This window comes from Python bivittatus, unplaced genomic scaffold (assembly GCF_059951505.1).
Source record: "Python bivittatus isolate LINGU-HERP-01145 unplaced genomic scaffold, Pbiv_v1 ctg000050_np1212, whole genome shotgun sequence".
NCBI lineage: Eukaryota > Metazoa > Chordata > Lepidosauria > Squamata > Pythonidae > Python > Python bivittatus.
In genome coordinates, this window is record NW_028277033.1 from 1,905,024 (window position 1) to 1,927,020 (window position 21,997).

Below are 21,997 nucleotides of genomic sequence, written 5' to 3' on the forward strand. Positions count from 1 at the left end.
CCATATTTTTATTACTGAAATGGTCTTTGTTCGTGAGAATCTAGAAACCTATTTATTTCATGCAGTAATTCAAGGAATAGAGAAGTTTCAGGAATATCAGCCATTTGGTGAGTATACTGATATATTTTTCCATTCTGAAACACAGCGTTTTTATGACAACATGACCAGAATGGAAATAATTTTTAATAATTACATTGAATATTCTACTAAGACTACACATTGATGGAACTCATACATAATCAGTGCAGGTGTGTAACTCGTTCTTTGCTGTGGATGAAAATTAGGTAATTTAGGCTGTCCTGCTTCTGATGTCCTCAGCAATATGAGTGAATGGGAACTGCCAGTGACATCAACAAATCCAATAAGGAATTACAAATCTTTCAGGAAACTATGAGGAGGCTTGCAAAAGATTGATCCTCCGTACTTGCAAGTTATGTTTCCAGAAGTTGTAAATCACATGTATATATATATATACATCTCTACGTATATTTCACCTTAAGTGTGTCTGTTCCTCAACACATGATCAGACAGTAAACAATAAAGAATGAAAAGGCTACACCGTATTTCAAAACCTGTGAAGAGTAATGTCCTAAGCTTTCATTCATAAATAGCTGTGACAAATAGTTGTCCAAACTCTCATCTTTGTCTAAACAAGATGAGGGTTTCTCAAGTGGCCAGAGATTAGTTTTCTTATACATAAGCTATTTTCCAAGTCTAAAAGAGAAATGTTATGCTAACTCCAAGCAAAGGTCTAGCCGAAAGCTTTTTTAAGCACTTATCAACATGGTTATTCTTGAACATGCGTTTACATGACATATTGGTTCACGAAGTAAAAGAATTCCTGGGGTAGCCTGCCTGTTAAGAGGTATAATTATCTATCCTATTTTATGCCATAAAATTTTTGTATGACAGTCCCATGTAAATATTTCATTCATCAAATTTTAAGAAATGAGTTGAATACCAAATAGGAAACATAGTATAAATAGCTCTGGGTCTCTTAAAGTGATACAGCAGTCCAAAGCCACGTCTATATCTTATGGAACAGCCTCCCCCAAGAAACTAGATTAGCCCTGACATTGTTTTTCCAAAAGCAAGGGAAAAAAAGTCTCTTCTGAAGGACTTGCTTAATTTAATTTGAGGAAACGCCATGTGTATACAGTATGTTTAGGTTCTAAGTTATTGTTTTAAATTTTGTAATTTAAATATGTTATTCTACTGTGGATATGTTAGGTCCATATATTTTATATTATCTTTGTATACCGCCAAGAGACACTGATTATGGTGGTTTAGAAATCTAGTCATTAAAACAATGACTTCTGTTTAAATGTTGTATTGTAGCTCAATTTCTTGTGGAATTTAACTTGTCAGAAAAAAAGACTTCTGCTGCTGTGATATTTTCATAGCACAGTTCCTGTCTTGGCTTCCAGATCAGTTCATTGATATGAATTGTGAACAGTTATTTATTTTTAAGTAACCTACCCCATGCTGAGAAGTGGCATGTGATTGAAAATGAATATAATGGTCACTTTTTAAACTGGCATCAGCCTACGTGTTCATTGGCATCCTTTGTACAGTTGATGGGATCATCTTTCAATGAAATAAAACTGAAAAAATGAGATGGTGGCTGGCCTACTAGCTTCTGGTGGGATGGGCAACCTAGGTCCTCAGACTTATTTGAAGAGAATTTTAGAGCCCTTGTGCAAGGGATAATTCATACCTCTGATAATTGTCTCTTCTCTGCAGCCTGCTGACTGGGAGAGAAAAGTGTGTCTTACTGCTTGCTTCATACCAGCTCTCCATGTTGCCCTCAAATGATTACCCTGGAGGAGCTAGCCCTTTTCAGACAATATATTCCCAGGTTCAGTTCAGTAGGAGATAGGATGAGCAGCCCCTTCTCCCTCCAAGTCAAACTGGAGATGTCACTGAAGAGAAAGCAGGATGCTCTTCAGCAGGAAGCCTTCACCTGCATGCAAAGATTCCCACATGAGCTGGAAGCCTGCAAGGTCATGGGGCTGAGCTCCTGAATCTTAACAAAAAATGGGCCCAGGTTGAGGAGGGCTTCTCCAAAGGTTAGATACAAACCTATTTTTGAACCTTCATGGGACCTTCAGCCTAATTTCTGAAATCCTCTGCAAAGTATTAGCTGAGACCTTTGGTGAGAACGACCTGTCTTTTCTCTGGCAACCTGCTGGATGAATTAGATGGCCTTGCTCACTATCTACCAGATCTGTTGCCAGCATAGTCCTGATAGATAGCCCTCTTGTGCATTGGTAGCTCGGAGTGGTATGCTATAAGAAGTCCAGTGAGAGAACTTTCTATAGTTTACACCATTCAATGTACACCTGATTAGACACTGGGTTGGATGGCTCCTACAGTGGCCTGATTTCTTGCTAAGACTTATGAGAGTTGTCCAAACCACCTGGAGAGTATGAAATTTTAAATATGTATGCTAATATATACTTCCTCTTGAATTACTCCTTGACAGTCAAAGAGGCTTTTCATTAGAACTGTATTTTAGCTTGGGAATTGCTGTTGTCTGCTTTGAATTTTATTTAATACAATATACTAAATAAACTCAAGTTCAGCTTGTTTATTATCCTAATGTGCTTGCTAAACAATATGCAAAACATAAGTATTTTACAGAGTTTCTTAGACAATTACTCAGATATGAAAATCAAATATGTTGCTTTGACAGTTTAACGCAAATGGAAAATTAAATCTCAAAGAAGTGAAGATAAAGCCTAACGTTACATTCTTCTTTCCTGAAGTAAATTAAGCTGGAAAACTGGAAGACTGCATTTGAAATGTATAACTAATACCCATTTAGGCCTCTGCAAAAGCTCTCTATTTTACAATAGGAGCTTCACATCAATTCTCTGTATAAAAGAAACATTGCTGTTCTGTGAATGATCACAATTAACTTAAGTTGCACAGTGGGAAACAATGATCTATATCAGTGTTTCTCAACCTCAGCAACTTTAAGATGTGTGGACTTCAACTCCCAGAATTCCCCAGCCAGCACGGGGAATTCCACACATCTTAAAGTTGCTGAGGTTGAGAAACCCTGATCTGTAGACTTAAATATCCTGGATCCCCATTTACTCTACTGTGTTGGCCTAGAATGTTTTTGTGTTAAGTTGTAGAAAGTGGGAAGGAAAAATGGTCAGTTGTCATTCAATCCCATGTCCTTTGGCTTATCCAACACCTCTGTTTTGTGTTGGATGGGAGCCCCAGCAGAGAGAGAGCATCTGGAGATTTGGGGTACCATGCCATTAATATGCTCTTCCTGTCCAACCCAGTCTTTCTAGGGAGGAACTAGCAAATAGACTAGAATAAAGCAGGAAAAAAGTCAGTAGTTTTCTGTAGGGATTTATTTGAACTAGATATAGGAACGAATGCTTGGGTAGATAGATTCGCACTATTCCTTAAGACTGCATAGATCTGCATCTGGTGGCTATCCTTAGAAAGTGGCCTGCCAGTTTAGGCTCTTTCAGCAACTGATCATATTTGAAGAAGAAGGACCTGATCATAGTAATTCATCTATACCTCAGATTACTGTTACATATTTTGTATGTCCAGAGTTTTGAATTGATGATTTATAAAGGGCTTTTGAGTTTAGGTCAAGGGGCAAGTGAAATTAGTCAGAAGATCTATGTGATTCCTTAGCAATATTGGTTGCTCACTGCTAGCCTGAAAGATTTTAGATGTTACGGTTTGGTATTTCCCACATTAGCCTCCTTCCATATTTTATGCAAGAGAAATGAACCTATAGAAGTCTTTTCCAAGGAATTTGTACCTCACTTCGTCCTTCTGTTACCCTGAGCTGTAGTATTCCAAAATGTTTTGAGTATTTGCATGATGCTTGCTGAGGATTTATGTCAACTGCAGCTGTTAATGTTTTTGATTTGCTACTGTAGCTTTTGGAGTTGTGGTTTTGTATCAAATGTAATTGATGGCAGCTTTGTGTGTTTTTAGACCAGGAAGGCAGAATACAATTGTGTAGATAGTTAGCTGTATAATATATAATATTTGTTTTGATAGATAAGTAATGAAGAAGAATTTAAAAACGGATGGGGAAAGTACTGTGAAGGTACCTGAAAATATATTTATACAAGTATTCTAATGCTTCAGTTTTAAAATTGTAGTAGTATATTAAAGTAGCAGTATCTTAAAATAATTTTTAGTGCCTGAGTATTTAATGTATTTTATAGGTACAGTATTTTATCAACTTAATTGACCAGATTTTTGGTTCATGACGCCCCATATGTATTTTAGCTTCTATTTTTTATTATGAGTCTTTTTCCTGTTGTCTTACTAATAATATTTTCACTTATGTTCATTTTGTAGAAACGCTTTTTTGTATTCTTACTTGGAATATATAATTTTACTTGTAAAACTGTATGGCTTACTGGTCAGTGACCAAAATATAAACTATTCATTTATATATGAGAGGGCAAAAAATCATACAAAAATTAAAGAAGAATTTATTTACATTTTCTGTAATCTTTCTGTTGATATAAGAATGTATTTAGGATTAAGTACATTTCAGTCAGAGAACCAGTTTGGTGTAGTGTTTAAGGCACCGGGCTAGAAACCGGGAGGCCATGAGTTCTACTCCCACCTTAGGCACGAAGCCAGCAGGGTGACCTTGGGCCAGTCCCTCTCTCTCAGCCCTGGGAAGCAGGCAAGGGCAAACCACTTCCGAAATCTTGCCAAGAAAACTGAAGGGACTTGTCCAGGCAGTCGCCAGGAGTCAAAATTGACTTGAAGGTACCCCCCCCCAAAACATCAATCTGTGTGAGCGAGTATGAAACTGTCATTGTACTGAACTTGGAAACCTTTCTTTCTGTAATCTTAGCTTCTTTAATTCTATCTGAAAACCACTCTAAAACATGCCAGATTAGATTCTTATTTGCAGATGTGATAGTACGGAAACTGAGAGTCATGTTAAGTTCTTTTTGCATAACCCCTCAAGGCTATTAAGCTTATTAAAGCTTAACATAACTTAAATAATGTGCTCACAAATTTGGTGTCTGTCCAATTAGAGAAAATGAACAAAAATAGCAAATCTGGATTACCTTGTGTATACTTCGTAGGAAAGAACGGCACGGATACTTGACTGTTCCTTGTAAACATCGCTGCAGTGAACTGCTGCTATGCTAAGATACTGATGTGGAAAATTCTCTCCTCCATAGGTTGATGGGAATATCAGCAAGATTTATTGCCAAAACCTTTGCTTGCTAGCAAAGCTCTTTCTTGACCACAAAACTTTATATTATGACGTTGAGCCATTCCTTTTCTATGTCCTCACAAAGAATGATGAAAAAGGGTGCCACTTGGTGGGATACTTCTCTAAGGTAAACGTTTGATCTTACCATTATCAGAGTTTCTTGCTTTTACGCAGAGCTTTAATGTTTGTTGTTCTGGGCAACAGCATTTCAAGTGGGAGTGAACACATTTTTCTGTTTTATCAGTTTATGAAGTGTTCTGAACACAGGTTGTTCTTGGGTCAAAAATACAGTGCGCAGATCCTTTAAATCTCCCATGTTTGGAGCTAAATTTGACAGTATGATGGTTGCTCAGAGCAGGTGCTATCTTCAGTCATTCAGTTCTTCTTACTTTATTGAGTTGTATATTTAATATAATTTATGTCATTTGCATACAGTATGGTTAATCTGTACTTCCTTCATTAGTACCTAGCAGAAATGTAATCAAATAATTTAAAAATAAAGTAACTGAGTTTTGTATTCCTTGGATCTAAGACCAGACTTAAGGCTACTTTTTGTGAAGTCTAGCTCCTCAAAACGTGAGAACTACTATGGACCCATGATCAGAAATGATATTTTTGCCACATTCTGCCTATTTACACCTTACTTTCCAGGCTCCCACACGTGTTCTTCTTTCTTTCAGGCTCAGGTGAAGAGGATGCAGTGTGTGGGACCAGCAAAGTTGCCCCAGATTATCCTGGTCCGGCATTGCCTTACGAAGTGTCTGAGCCTTACTCTATTGCTAAAGGAGTCCTGCTGTGAGTTGACCCATAGCTGTTTGTTGCTTAGATTTGTAGTTAGCAGGATGGGTTAAACAGAGGGAGGGAGTTCTCTTCTAGCACTCTTCTTCATCTGTTTGCTGACTGGTCAGGGGTGTCCGGAGGGGGAGGGGCAAAAAAGTCAAGATGTCAGCCATGACTGTGTGGTTGAAGTATGTAGAAAAGGGCTGGGACTTTGATTGCACAGATGCTGGTGCCCTCTTGACTTTTTTGACCCCTCCCGCATGGACGCCCCTGTCAAAGGTTATTTATTTTTTTTAATTTAATACAGTGTTTTGCGCTCCCTTGCTCAACCTGAAAATATCCCAGGGTGTTTTACAGAATAGTACAAAGATATATATGTTTATGTAGCAGTATAGTAAGGCTGAATTATGTGAGTTTCAGGATTTCTGAATTGGGAAGTACAAAAATAAGGAATAAGAAAAAATACTCCTTCATAACCATATTGAGATTTCTGCCAGCACTTAGGCTGAAAGACATCAACAGTTGCTTTGCACTCTGAGATGCTTGGTGGGAATAAACTAGACTGAATGTTACAAAGATGATAAGGGATAATACTTTGCCTAAAATGGTATCCTCCCAATGCCATGGCAGAGAAGACATGTGGGCCAAGGTGGTTGAACAATCTTTTAATGTGATATCTTCTATTAAGTTCCTGATATAAAGAGGGGACTTCAAGAGAGGGACAGGTGTTGGTGTACAAAGGTACAGAAATATAAATAATTAAGCCACCCATTCTTGCTCAAAATCAGTATGATCCCCGCAACCCTGTTTGTAGGATGCACTTTAGCTTGGTGCCTCTTAACATTTTCTGAGACAAATGGATGATTTCAAAACTTGCTTGGACATTTTTCATTACTGGCACCTTCCTGGTGGTGCTGAGAAGTAGGGCTATATATTGTAGCCCAGTCAAAAGCTGCAGTACCAGCCTCAGCTGTACTGCACGGACGAGTCCTGTGTCTCTGCAGTTTAACCCATCTTGCCAGCTACTGATTTAAGCAACAGCTCAACAGGATTCAGGACATCCTAGGGCTTCTCTGCTCGTCCCAGGCACTCCAACCTTCCATCTGGATTTGCCCCTAAAAGGAGAGGGAAAATGTGACTATATGAAGGGTAAGTTGTAAGTAAGCACAGATGATGACATTGTGCGTAATTATTCCTCATCGTAGGACACATCTATTAAGATACCGGCCTTAGGTGCCATTTTCTGGCTTTGTGGAACTTGAATCAACTTCATGTAGCTTTGTACCTGGTCTTGACCTGGTAGGTTTCTTATAATTGAAGTCTCTTCATTTTGAAATGGCAATGTATCATTATGGTATTGGCAGTCTCCCCGATGTTTTTGAATCTGCTTTCAATACGATACATGGGATTGTCAACTAATGATAACCATGGTTTCATTTCAATATGCAATATCAGTTTATCTTTTTGAACAAAAATACTTGAGCCAGCCATATTGTATTTGCTAATCAAGACAAATTGAATGAATAATAATAAGGGCACAAATTAAGGATCCAGTTTCTAAGTTACTCAGAAGGCTTCTTTTTCCTGAACTGTAGCAAAATGGGGGGTTTAGAGGTGTTTGTGAAAACCCCTCCCACAATTTGTAATGAAGGATATCAATTGCAGGAGGAGGCTGTGATTCTGTTCCAATTTGCACTGAAAGAAGTAACCTTTGAATGAAAAAAATGTAGTGGGGGTAGGTAACAATGCCAAGGGCACCAGTGGGCCTTCAGATATTGCTCTTGGTACTCTCAAAGTACCACCTGCCATGTTTTTTTAATAGTGTTTCAATTGAAAGCTAGAAGCTGGCATACGTCTCTCACCCTTTTTATTTACACAAATGCCTCCCGACCCCCAGATAGACTCTGAAGATTTTCTTGAAAAAGAAATACTAGAAATCTGCAGCCCAGTGCTTTGTTTAGGAGTGTGTCCATTTGATCTGGGATGTGGGGGGGGAAGATAAAGGTAAGCAGGATGGCAGAGAGTTGGGGCAGAGAAGACTTCTGGAGAGGGGCCACCTCCATCCTGATAGCCATTTTGTCAATGGAGAAGCCTCTCTCCATTGCAGCCACAACATGGCTCTGTTCACCAGCCAGAAAAGAATGCCTGCCCTGGAATATGGGGTTGGGAATTTAGCCTACCCATCGATATAACTTCCTTCTGACTAACCTTCATAGGATGACAGCAACTGTAATTCCAAAACTTGCATTTTGTTCCAATGGTAGGAGGTTTATTTCTGAGTAAGGTTTCGCTATCCCTGTCCTCCATTCAAGGTTTTTCTGTCAGGAACAAAATTGGTGTGTTGGCCACCTCTCTCCCTTGCAAAACTCATCATGTGTTCAATTTTATACAACTTTTTGAGTCCTGAGTGGGATCACCCAAACTGACACTGTTGCATAAAGCAGTGGGGCACCTGCGTCCCCAGGCAGAATCCCTTTGGGATTACCCAGTGCCGAACCCAGTCTATTACTTTCAGATCTGGTGTGGACTAAGTTCAGCAGCCCTGCATTATTCCCCATAAATGAATGAAACAGCATAAAGCAATAGGAGGCACAAAACAGAAGGTTGCTGAATGTCTCATTTGACCTGTCTGTTGACTAGATCAGTGTTTCTCAACCTCAGCAACTTTAAGAAGTGTGGACTTCAACTGCTAGAATTCCCCAGCCAGTATGGACTAGACCACGGTTTCTCAACCTCAGCAACTTTAAGATGGGTAGACTTCAACTCCCAGAATTCCCCAGCCAGCATGGCTGGCTGGGGAATTCTGGGAGTTGAAGCTCACCCATCTTAAAGTTGCTGAGGTTGAGGAACCCTGGACTAGACGACTGCTCTGCTTTCCAAATTCCCTCTCTCCTCTTTGGTTTGGCTGTTTCCAGCTTCGTCTCCCAATTGTTAGAAGCCTGACAGGAGGACCGTCTGTTCACTAGAATAAATAGATTCTTAACATCTGATTAAAAAAAAAACCTGAGCAAATCTTAATGAAATATAGTTTGCTTACTGTCTATTCACAACCCCCAGTTTATTCAACCAGTTTTCTAACTTGTATATTGTCTGCTTTGGAGTACACCAGACAGGTCCTCTGGGCACCTCTGTCCTGTTATTTACATTTCTGATGTTTGTGTTCTTTTTTTTTTAAATTGTTTTCATTCCTGTTAAAATTTTAGTCTCTAATGACCATTTTATTTTATTGCTTTATTGCTATTGTATGTATTTTATTTTGCATTTTATATGTGGCTCTGAAAATTGATTATAAACAATAAAGAAACAAATCTCCCTTTCCTGGCAAGACACTGGGAAAAAAATCAAAAGTGTTCTAAAGTATAGTATAAAAATTAAAGCTCCCTCTGAAGTGAACTCAGTTGCACTTGAAGTGACTCCATTGACCTATCCATGTAATTTTTCTTGGTAACAATGCAGAAGGGGTTTGCTGCAACGTTCTTCTGGGGTAGCTTTTCAATATCCCAGTCTAGTTTACGGCCCTGGGATTTCTTTCATTCAAGCATTCACCAAGATTGTCTCTGTGCATGTAGGAGCCAAAAACCTTTATGGCCCTTGGAGCAGTCTTACTCTCTTGTTATATTTCCCCAAGAGCCAATTTCTGGCTTACTATTGTAATTGTTCAATTAAAACAATGTCATGTAATGAGCACCAACAAGCCATTTACCCAAAGTTAACTATTTCTCACTTTGTAGAAATAATGGGTACTAAATGGCTATTTTCCATAGATGAGGTTGGAGCAGACAGATGAACTATCAATTATGCCACACTAGGCAAATAGTGTGGGGGGGGCGGAAGGGGGGAGTTCAAAAAGCCAAAATGGCAGTTCTGCCTGTCATCTTGATTATTTTGACCACCCTGTGGATGCCCCTGTGAGAGCAAGACACATGGGTGATAGTATTTGCTTAATTCTCCCATTCACCACTTTATATTTAATGCTGCATTTCTGCTGCTGTATCAAATGTTTCATTACAGGATGAAAGAGATGTTAGAAGCCCTCCTTTGTCAGCAGTGGTTGACTCTCAGTTCTATTTATTTATTAGGCGGGCCAGTTAGAAAACAAATCAAAACCTTGTTGACACTGTCTAAATTTTCTCATTTTTTGTTTGTTCGCTTTTTTATTTTGAACATAAAAATATCGATGTCTTGGAGCACTTGCATGGTATAAAAATATGGTATAAAAACATGCAAGTGCCAGGAATTTTGCTTAAATATTGAACTGCCCTATGAGTCAGACATTCACTAGGGCTTGGTTCAGGACAATGCCAAAAACATATTTTGTTAGACAAATGGTCCCCTTGGCAGAAGAAGGAACCATACAGCCTGTTTAGTGAACAGTGTGAACAAAGTTCCTGAGAGGATAAGGTGTCCCTGCCTGGTCCAGTGTTGGAGTGCTATTCTGATGCCTTTGAAATGGACGCGGTCTTGGTAGATGCGTGAAAGCAGTTTATGGTATATTACAAGTGGCTTGCAGATTTCCTTTAGAAACTGAATTCATGGATGCTAAAATCATAGATGGGAATAGATAGCAGTTGAAAAGTGAACCAATAATATTGTGGTCATAAGAGTACCCGGTCTGCATAAGTACAAATTCATATCATGCAGAGTTGTGAGTTCATTATATTGATTCCTTTTGAGTAAGGAAAGGTATTAAGTTATCCTAGACTGGGGATGGGCAGCTTTTCTGGATTGAGAGCTACAATTCTTTTTCCTGAGTGGCTGGTTGGTAGGCTGTAGACATCATCAGAGCAAGGAGAGATGAAGATGGTTTTCCCCTCTTTCATCATCTTGTAGGGTGGAAGAAGGGAGGAAGTAGGAGCAATTCACTTCTCAAGGGCTTTGGATTCCCATTCCCCCCATTGTTTTTGTACCTTTCTGAGACATGAGTCCAACATTCAGATATTTTGCCACCCAATTTCAGGGATGCCATCTCAGGAGCTGCAAATAGGTTGCTGGGACCACACGCAGCCTGAGAGTTGTCCATCCCTATTACAGGACAGTGAAGGTGCCTGTCATCTCACAAGCTCCATTCTGTTTTTCTGGTTTGTTCACAACCTGATAACCATAGAAGGGAGGCTAAACTGCCCACCAACCTCAGTGACACAAAAACTACCTCCCCTGTGTGGTTCTGCAAGGATCCATATGGCAACTTCATGGCTTTAGTGTTTAATTATGTGTTTAATAATAAGATATTCCCTTGAAACCAACCTTTCTTTACTCTGGTTTCACTCACATTCCCCTCTTGGTTCATTCGCTTGGTAAGGACAGTGAAACTCTTACTGCCATAGAAAGTTCCCTAGCTAGATAAGCCTCTCTAGAAGATCTTTCTCAACACAAATGGACCCCTGACTGATTATAGAAAGTGTCCCAGTGATCTTACTTTGAGATTGGCTTCCTACATTCTCCTTTGTCCCAAGCAGCCCCTGGAACTTGGCCTTCTGCTGTTTTTAGAGGATTTTTTTTTTCTGATTGTGCCATGTTCTGAAAGTCCAAACAGAGGTGTTGTATGTAAGATTCAAGAGGAAGTATGTGACCGGGTGAACATTGCACTCCAAATTTAACTTTATTGTAGGTAAACAGTTGTGTCGGTCAATGGTGGTTGATGAAATAAAAATGAGAAGTAGTGCTTTTAATATGTGTTACTTCTGATCCACCCTAATACATGAATGAAGGTTTGGAGACTCCCTCCTTTACGTATTCATGAGGGAAAAAATGGGGAAGGATGAATAACTGTCTGTCTCCTTTCCCCCTTTGAATTTGATCACACAGTTCCTTTTGGATTTTTCTGTTCTTAATTCATAAAATACCGAATCTTTCCACATTTGATCTACTTTGCATCATTCCACTTTCTGTGGGATAATTTAATCTCAGTTTTGACTTGTTGCCTCTTTACTTTTCTGGGATAATTTACACAGATGAAGGCAGGGGGGCAAAAGCAGCCTCTTCACAATATTTTCAGCTGTCTCCCTTGTTTCTCCTTCCTGCAGGAGAAGCTCTGCCAACAGAAGTATAATGTTTCCTGCATCATGATCATGCCCCAGTACCAAAGGCAAGGATTTGGAAGGTTCCTCATCGATTTCAGTAAGTGAACTCATGAATTTGAGAAGTGAGAATGGGTGAGAGCAACTGTGCTTTTTGGTTTTTTGCTGATAGACAATGGGCTTTCTGTATCTATTTGCATACGGGCAGAAAAAGTCCATTAAAAGAAACATCTAATACCTGTGATGTACCTAAGGAAACAGGCTATTTCTCTTTGCAGGAATATTAGCTCTCAGTGTTGTTAGATTGAATGAATTGTCTAAATTGCATTCATTTTGTGGTGTTCATTAATACAGGGAGAAGCAGTTATTTGTCATTAAAGTAAAGAGGTAATTTAGAGCATTCTTCAGTTCCTAGATTTCTTTTAGTGCAAAGTATATTTTAGTTGAACGGTACTTAAAATGGAGCATAATGTTTTAGGCTTTTGTTCTTTTCAAAAATGTAATTGTCTCACGTCTGAAAAGAAGGCATACTGTATAAATCAGGATATCCTGATTTTTATTTTTTTTGACCATGCACATACGCACCTGGCATAATTTGAACAACTCAAAATATTTCTTCCACTACTTCTGTATAGTTTTTATCGAAAGGTACACCATGGGAAAACAAAATGTAACCAGTAAACAAACTAAACATTACATTAGCACTAAGAAAGGATAAGGAAATGTTTGTTAATGCGCCATATTCTCAGGAAACAGGTGGTATAGGAGGGATGTAGACAACTGTAGGGTAAGTAATGCAGGTCAAAAATGAAAATTCAGAAAGTGAGGAAATGGCAGTGATGTTCGAGACTCCAGGAAGAAGCCTTTGGTGGGGAGGGGAGCAGAGTTCCAGGAAGCAGTGCCCTCCCTTATCTTGAAGGGCAAGAACTTCCAAGGCACTTATGGTCCCATCCCTTCCCCCACACCAACCGTACATCACGATGTAAAACAAAACTCTGCGGTTTTGGTCCCCCCTCCCCTGCCCATTTTATTCTGCTTCTTGGAACATGTTTGGTTTTTTTTTTTCTCTCTCTCTCTTCTTGCCATCACATTTTTTGGCTTAAGGAGTACCCACAGGACACCAGAAGATATTGGTTATTCCTGAACGAATCTTCATATTTGCAGCAGGAACCATTTCAGAGCTGAACTCATGTTTCATCTGACTCGTTAGAATGTCCCTGAGCTAGTCTTACAAATGTACTTTTTCACAAGAGCCTACAAATAGCCTCCTTGGGCAGCATGACAACTATGCAACAACCAAATGTGGCGCTATTTAAACAATTATCCATCTTTTGCAGTGCCCCTTGGGACCAACATGCACACAGAATGACTTGCTGGTCGGAAATACCTTTGCCATCAATGTGGCCCGGCATTGGGCAAGAATTATATAAATCTATATTTTTATTAAAGTTTTTAATTTTTAAAAATTTAGATTAATAATTATCTCCCTTCCAGTTCCTGCATTTCTGACACAAGAGGAGACGAGATGAGACCAAATACACTGCCTCCTTTGCTAACAATGTCCCAGACAAAATTTGGTGATTTTTTTTCATTTACAATTCATTTTACCAAAAATCTAACCCTCATATGCTAAAGAATGGCAGTCTTTCCCATTGCAGACTAGTTACATTTTGATCTTTGTAGAGAGTAAGGTAGATGACCTTGATGGAGATATGCAGACTCTGTTGCCTAGGTAAAAGGGTCTAAAGCATTTTTTAAGTCCAGAATGTCCAGATAATGTTCAGAAGAGGTTCAGACATGCACACACACTTTCTGTTCACTGGAGTATAAGGAGGAGGAGGAGGTACAGCACAGTCAGACAATTCTGTTATTTTAGCCAATATCGGTAAAAGTATTCTAGCCTTCCTGGGGAGTTGATTTCCTGGTCTGGTCCACCTGGTGGGGCTGACAGTTTTTTATACCTCAAGGTAGTCTTCTCAATCTGTAACTTTTTAGTATTTTTTTTCAAGTCGTTCTTAAGATCCAGCTAGACTTCATAATTGTTTAAACAGCTTATAGTCCAAGAGGGATTTTCTTTTCTTCTACACTTCTGATTTTTGAAAGTTTACAAAACCTTGATCTCTAAGAGATGAAATGTATGAACGATGGCAAGTTTAGCAAGAAGGAGATCGCTGTAATTCTCTGTACTTCAAAACTGGGTGGAAAATCCATACTGAAATCTTTTAGGAAATTAATTAGTTTTTAATTAATTAATTAATTAGTAGGACTTTTTACTGGATACACAAAGAAGTTGGTTAAAGCTTTGAAAATCAAAGGGGAAATGCAAAAGACAACCAAGATAATGACCTGGATAATGACTTTCCACTGGATTTATAAAAGAGGTCTGTTAAAGTCTCAAAGAAGTCTTCGTGATGGGAAAAAGAAAAACAAGATCTGAATGAATTAAAGATCAAATTGTTAGAAGTAAAAGAAAGGAATATAAAGTTGGTTTGTTTGATCAAGGTTAAAACAAGACATGTTTTTATAAAGCTCTGTTAACCCTTTACGGACTTTTTGCTGACATCAGGACTGAAAGGTGATGATTTATGGTTTTGCATATAGAAGGGATGGGTTATGGGAAGAAGAAATATTTGTTTGTAACTTTATAGGGGGTGATGAGTTATCAAATTTGTTTCTACTTGTTGTGATGAAGTCATTTCTTTACATATTTCTTTTCTTTTTCTTCTTTCCTTTTTTTCTATTTTTCTTTTTCTTTCTTTGCACTACCTCTTTTTCTGAGTTTAATTTGTATTTGCTTTTACTATTGTATTTAAAATCTTTAATGAAAAAAAAGAAAATTAAAAAAAAATTAATTAGTTTCCAGTCTACCTTATAAGAGAGACAGTGGCTTCCTAGACTTTTACATGCGGAATCTGCCTCCCCCCACATGGTACCTTTTGGATATGCTGGACTACAACCCTCAGAAATCAATTGTGTTTCTGAAACTTCTTGGATGCAGGTTCAGAGAGACTCAGTAGCTCAGAAAGATATAAATAGCTACTTTAGTGACCACATACAGTAATATGTTTGTATTATCTCAGAACTGATGGGTTCTATTCAGTAAAAGATGCTTTGTGCAGGATTTATCAAGACATTTAGGACTAATATGTCATACTTCAGAAGAGTTAGATTTGATTTCCAGTAATATTCTAACTTTACTGAGGAAAAACACTTGATCAATTTAAGTAGTATAGTACTAAAAGAAGCACAAAAACAAGGGGAACACTTTAGAGATTTGACTAAATTCCTTAATATCAAATTCAGAGCAGTTCCTGAGCCTTATTTATAAACTGCTGGCAAAATACATCTGAGAAACCAAATAAGTTAAAAGACTATGTGATTAAATGGGAGCAGAATCTAGATAATTGATTTATTTACATGCAACAGAGGGAACTTCAATGGAAGAAAACATTAAATTTACTCTGACTATTAAGCCTAGATAAAACTGGTAGAAGATATTTTATTGCTGGTACTTTCTCCCTGTTCTGATAGCTAAATTGGACAGCTCATTCTCTAAAATGGCTGTAAATGTAACATGTAACAACTTCAGTGTTGTGAAGTTTAATAATTTTGGGAAATGATTTATACCAGAATGAAACAAAATCTAAAAGCTGAATATTGTTTCCAACCTGCTATTTTTTAAATTAAATGTTACTAAATCTTATATTCCTACGAAGTCTTCTGAACTAGCATTGTACATTGAAATTGCTGCAAAGTTACTCTGTGCTTCCTACTGGAAAGCACATACAGTTGCCTCTGTGAAAAAATGGCCGATTGCAGGAAGGGGCCTCAATGTCCAGAATAATTTCATATCTCAAGAGAAAATCTGATATGGAGTTTAATTCAACTTGCAAACCATTCTGGATTATAGTTATTTATACAGGCTTGTACCATATTTGAAATTTGGGTTTCTCTTAACATAAAGTCTTAATATTCTAGCTCTAAAGGACCTTTTAAATTAGAATAGTTCTTCAGTAGCTTGGATAAAATCTATTGTAAATCAATTTTACACTATTTTAATCATTGTATAACATATACTGTGCTGACTACAGGTAGTCTTCACTTAAAGACTGCTCTGTTTAGCAACCGTTCGAAGTTACGACAGCGCTGAAAAAGTAACTTTGTGACCAGCCCTTGCACTTAAGCAGCATTCCGCAGTCACGTGATCGCCATTTGCATGCTTCACAGCCAACTTCTGACAAGCAAAGTCAATGGAGAAGTCGGCAGTAAAATCACACAAGTTGAGGTCATGTGATATCTCACTTATCGATCGCATTGCTTAGCTACAGAGTTGCCAGTCCTAATTGTGGTTGTTAAGCGAGAACTATCTATACTGCTGTTGACATTGATATATTATTTGGGTTTTAACAATGATTTGTAGTTTTCAAAATTGTATTAGTTATTTAAAACCAAGTAATAAATATTGAAAACTATAGCCTAATTCTCTGATGCTTGTAAATTCCCTGTTCACTTCATGTTTTATCTTTCTGTATTTTTTTTATCTCTTTTCTTACATCTATCTTGTTTTTTCATTTTTTTCCCAAAATGCTTAATTAAAATATAATCACATTAAAAAATAAAGAAACTTGACATTTTTGGTACCTAAGAGTTTCTTCCCTGTTATCTGTGGTGTCAAAGTTGAAATTGGGAAGAGGGTGGATATAAGTAGAAAGTTTTTGTTTTGAATTAATGATGGTCATTAAAAAGAGGTAGGTTGATCAAATCAAATCACAAATCACTTTCAGAATATTCATGGTTGACATTTTAGAAATTGCCGAAGGGACTTGAGTGCTGCTAGAAAACTTAAAAAAAATCTTTCTAAAAGTCTGCGTTCTCCTCCTAAGTTGGAACACAGCAGGGAACATCGTCAGGGAGTATTCAAGAACTGAAGAAATATGGTAGCTGACATTTCTCTTCTGATGAAAAAGGTGTTCTTTGAAATGAAATATATAAATTGGGAGAATGCCTACAACTGCACCTAATACTGATGAACCAACTTCCTGTTGCTTCATCAAACTCAGGATGAAGCAACAGCTGCTTTGCTGCCAGATCTCAGGAATGCTTTTATGAAGAGGCAGTTCAACTGTATTTTGATTTCATAACATCATGGTATCATAGGGTGGGAATGGACCTTGAAGGTCTTCTAGTCCAGCCCCCTGCCCAGGTTAAAAATCCTCATACCATCCTGGAAAAATAATTGTCTGACCTTTGCTTGAATATGTCCAGTGATGGAGCCCCCATGACTTCAGGAGGCAGGCTGTTCCACTGCATAATGACTCTTAATAAGTCAAGTTTGGATCTCCCGCTGTAAAGCTTCCACCTATTGGTTCTTTGTGTGTGTGTGTATATAGGATTTTAATTACAATAGTAAAATCTAATACAAACTAAAAGAAGGAAGAATAGAAAAAAGTGAAAGGTGCAAAGAAGAAAAGAAAACATAGAAAAAAGAAAGAAAAAAGAAAGAAAAAAAGTAAGAATATAATGAAGACAGAGAAAAGTGTAATGGTACGTGGGAATGACCTTGGGAGACAGGGGGAAGAGATACTGCCTAGGGAATGATCAGATTGTGGGGGGAGTGGGAGTAGCCTGCAGCTGCATAACAGGCAGAAAAAGAAACTCGGAAAGGAGCCTCCCTAACTTACCAGGCTGTAAAAGAGATGGTGGGAGATTTGTACTTTCAGACTTGCAAGATTCTGTTAATGTAGCCTTACAATAAAGTAGAATTAGCTCATCTGGTCATCTTTTCTGTCTGGTCTATCTGGAAAGGCTGACAAAAAGATATGTATAAAGAAGTGTCTTCCAACCTTCATCACAACAAGTATAAACAATTTTTGTAACTCTTCACCCCCTCTCAGTTTACAACCAATGACCTCTTCATTCCATATCCCACTCTTATCTATAGACAAATCCATAAAGCATCATCTTTTCAGTCCTAGTGTTAGCAGAAAGTCCAGGGTTACCAGAAGTAACAACATATCTTATTTTAACCTTGATCAAATAAACCAACTTTATATTCCTTCCTTTTACTTCTAACAGTCTTAATATTTAGTCCACTGAAATAAGAATTTGATTTCTTTTCACTTCTTCTTTGTCCCTTCTCACATGATTCTTCAAGGCTTTAAAAGCCTCTTTTGTAAATCCAATATAAAAGAATTATCCAGGTCATTCTCTTGGTTTATTATTTGTATTTCCCTTTTCATTTTTAAAACATCGGTTCCTTTTATATGTCCAGTGAGACATCCTTTTCCCTATCATTCTCGTAGCCTGTTGTTTGTAGATCCATTTTCGATGCCATCTCAGTCTTATCAAATATAACTTGTTCCTCATCTGCCATTTCTTCCATGACATCTTTCAGACACAGTCTATCCATAGAAGCAAGCATCGCTATTGACAATGTTGATACTAACTTCTGATTCCATTTTTTAAAAGTGTCCTTCAGTGTTTTCAATGTTAAAATGTTTTGTGCCATTTTATATGTCCCAGTTAATTAGGTGTTAATCAGGCTAATGTATTTTTCTCCTTTAACTAAAATCTTTAGTTCCCTCTAGTGTCCAATTTTAAAAAATTGTTTATCTTTATTTTGTCTTGCAAAAGTCCAAACAAATCTATTTCCCATTGAAAGGATTCTTTATAATTAATTCCAAAATCTTATTCCAAGTTTATCTGGACCCTTAATCTGTATATACCTTTCTAGGATCAAAGTCTTATTTAACTTTTTGCTGTTTATTTCAATTTTTTAAAATTCTTAATATAACTTTATTAAAATTGTAAAGAGAAAGATAAAAACTAATTAATATTTAGAATGAAGAGGAAAAAAAGAAGGAAATAAGAAAAGAACAGAGGTAAAAGTGCAAAAAATAAAAAGAGAAAGAGAAAAGAAATATAAAGAAATAACTTCCAATTTTCTTTTACAGCAGTTATAAGTATAAATGTAAATTAATCTCTTACTCTACAGTTACATCATTGCTTACATTTTTTCTATCATCTATTTTTTTTTCTAATCATCAAATCCATATATCATAATTTCCTTTTTTTTCTGTTTCACACAAAAAGTCAATAATTCTGAAATGATTAAAATTTTATTTCATTAAGGATTGAAGGAAAACTTACCTGGCGTTTTCAGACTTGCACTTTAAAAGGTGCCAACCATGGTTGCAAGCAAAATGGCTATTCCTGTGGTCTCCCAGTGCTCAAAACCCACCAGGGACCACTGCCTTGCAGTCTCCTCACGAGAAGCAACTATTTGGAGTGCATATGGGTGATCTCCCATCCTCTTCTTGTCCGCAGAGCTTTCAAAGAGCTGGTCTGCTCACCGGCGCTTTGTTCTTTGCCATGGTCATCAGCTTTGCTCTTCACGGAGCCACCTTCAGTCCACCATTTCTTCCTCTGGAAGTCGCTCTTCCCACCTATTGTTTCTTGTCTTGCCTTTAGGAGCTGTGAAGAATAAATCCACACCCTCTTCCCTGTGACAACCCATTAAGTATTTGAAGACTGCTATCATATTTTTCCTTTAGCCTTCTCTTCTTAAGGCTGAACACCCCCAGTTCCTTTAACTGTTCTTCATAGAATTTAGTCTTCAAGTCCCTCACCATCTTCTCACTCTTCTCGGTATTCTTTCCTATTCCTCATCACCTTCTTGTATTGTGGCAATCAGAACTGGACATAGTATTCCCAGTGTGGTCTTACCAGTGTTGAAAAGCACCGGAACCAGTGTTGTCTCCTCGTTCCAGTTGAACCCCCTGCATATCTCCCTCCATGTTGACATAGAAGTATTAAGGACTATGCACTGGGTATAGTTGTTCAACTAGCTGCATTTACATCTGGTAGCGGGACCTTGGCCTACTTAGTCACTTGTTGACAAAAGGCCATAAGATTTGCTTGGCATGATCTATTTTTAACAAATCTATGCTGGCTTCTGTACTTTTGATTTAAATGTTACTTTGGTTCACTGATGGAGTTGAAGTCTCACATGATATCTAGATAATGTTTTAGACTTGGATTATATTAACCTTTGGCTAGCTAGAGAATTTTAAGAGGACTCTTGACCAGTTAAACTTATACAGTGGCCGACTACTTGATCAGCTAATGTGTAAGTGAGGGATAGGGGTAGGGATATCTGAGAAATTCAGCCTTTGAATTGTGATGTGAATGGCATGTTCTAGACAAATATAACAACTTAGAATGTAACTTAGAATTACACCTCAAATTTTATGGTGTAGTTCAAACTTTTACAATTCATTTTTTAGGTTATATATGTTTGAAATTGTGTATTTAGCTAAAATAATTTTTAAAACTGTGTTGTGAGAAAATGGGTTCAAAAATGCACATTTGAATTTATATGTACATATGAACTTCTATGAGATTTTTTAAAAATATCACACTAATGCAGAAGTGAAACAGAACACAGACATGAATTATAATATGCAAAATTGTTGTTCTCTGGAAACAACTGTTTTATTTTTTTTCTATTGCTTGTTTCTGCATTTCTTCACCCATTCTTTTTGTGATGCAGTGATCAGACCTGTGCACAGAAGTCCAACTACAATTGCATATCATTTATTTAAGGATGTTGTCATATTGTCAGTTTTACCTTCAATCCTCCTCCTAATGATTCCTTGGATAGAATTTGCTTCTTCTTTTTTCAATACCCACACACTGAACTGTCATTTTCATTCAGCTGTAACTCGCTCTGAGAGCTTTGGCAGAAAGTTACTTAAAGATCAAAGCTGCCGTGCTGTACTATATTCCTCTGGCACAGGAAATGTAGTGACTTGGTCCAGGAATCTGGAGTATTGAGGATGCTGTAGCTAAGAGAGATTGTTAATGTTTCTTTGTGGGAAGATGTGACCTTTTGTTTAAAGGAGGTAACAATATGATCTCTTGTGGTGATATCTTCCCTTGAGGCAGTATATTTCAGTAACTATGGTTCATCCTTGAATATACTCTTCTTGACAAGGATGTTTGCAAAATTAGTATCGTTGCAATTCCAAATGCACACAAATGGTGATTATTTGGACCTATTTCAGTTGAGCATTTGGCTGAGATATGAAGCTGCTTTGATCGCTGCAATATGTGACCTATCCTGGATAGGAGGCTGAGATCTTACTAGTTCTGCAAGATCTTTTGATGTTGTAGGCCATGACATATTTATGGACTGCTTAGTGGATTCTAATCACAATCCTACTACACATCCCATAAATGTGGAGGGATTCTTATGATAAAAGGAAACAGCTCTTTGGACAATACGTATAAAATTTACTTTTCTTCAGATAGGCTGACTATCAATTTTAAAGTCTTAGAAAGGAATTAGGCAAATTCATGGAAGAGCTAATCTTAATAACTATTGCCATATCTAGAATCAAAGCAGAATGCCCTAAATATAAGTTGCCAGAGAACAAGAGCAAAAGAGGACTGTAACTCTCATATCTTACTTGTGAGCTTCTTGGATGCATCTGGCTGGCACTGTGTGATGCGAAATATTGGATTAGTAGGTCTTTGGCCTGATCTCCCAGCATTCTTAAGTTCATTCACACTATGCTACCAGTCTGTCCTGATCCCTCTTCTCAGGCACAGCTTGAACTGAGTCCTATTCTTCCCTATCATAGATTACTAGTTGAGAGTCCCTGTAGGGAAGTAAGCCATTATCCCTGCCTGCCAAGTAGAGAATTTGGAAATGTATATGGAATTCAAAATTTTAAAAATTAGTAGATTTTGACATTTGGTCAATAGTTTAGTTTAGGTGTTGCCCTTGTATTACTGGGAGAAGCAATACCTGCCAGTTGTCATTCAGGAACATCTGGAGAGATACAGGTTCCCTGCACCTGGTGTGTGCAGTTTTATTTAGAAAGCTTCAGATAAATAATTTCACTGTTGTTCTAATTTAAGAATACAGCTGTACGTGACAGCATTATTGAATAGGTTTCTCGGTGCA

General features: G+C 37.6%; 1 protein-coding gene across 8 annotated transcripts in view; it reads left to right on the forward strand.

Moving 5' to 3' along the window:
• KAT6B (lysine acetyltransferase 6B) overlaps nucleotides 1-21,997 on the forward strand; it is a 95,492-nt gene that overhangs the window by 51,316 nt on the left and 22,179 nt on the right. For all 8 annotated transcript variants that reach the window (XM_088128778.1, XM_088128769.1, XM_088128792.1 and 5 more), the window contains 2 exons: nucleotides 5,196-5,357; nucleotides 12,034-12,127. In XM_088128778.1, coding sequence (XP_087984904.1) covers nucleotides 5,196-5,357; nucleotides 12,034-12,127 — 256 coding nt within the window. The remainder of the gene's footprint in view (nucleotides 1-5,195; nucleotides 5,358-12,033; nucleotides 12,128-21,997) is intronic.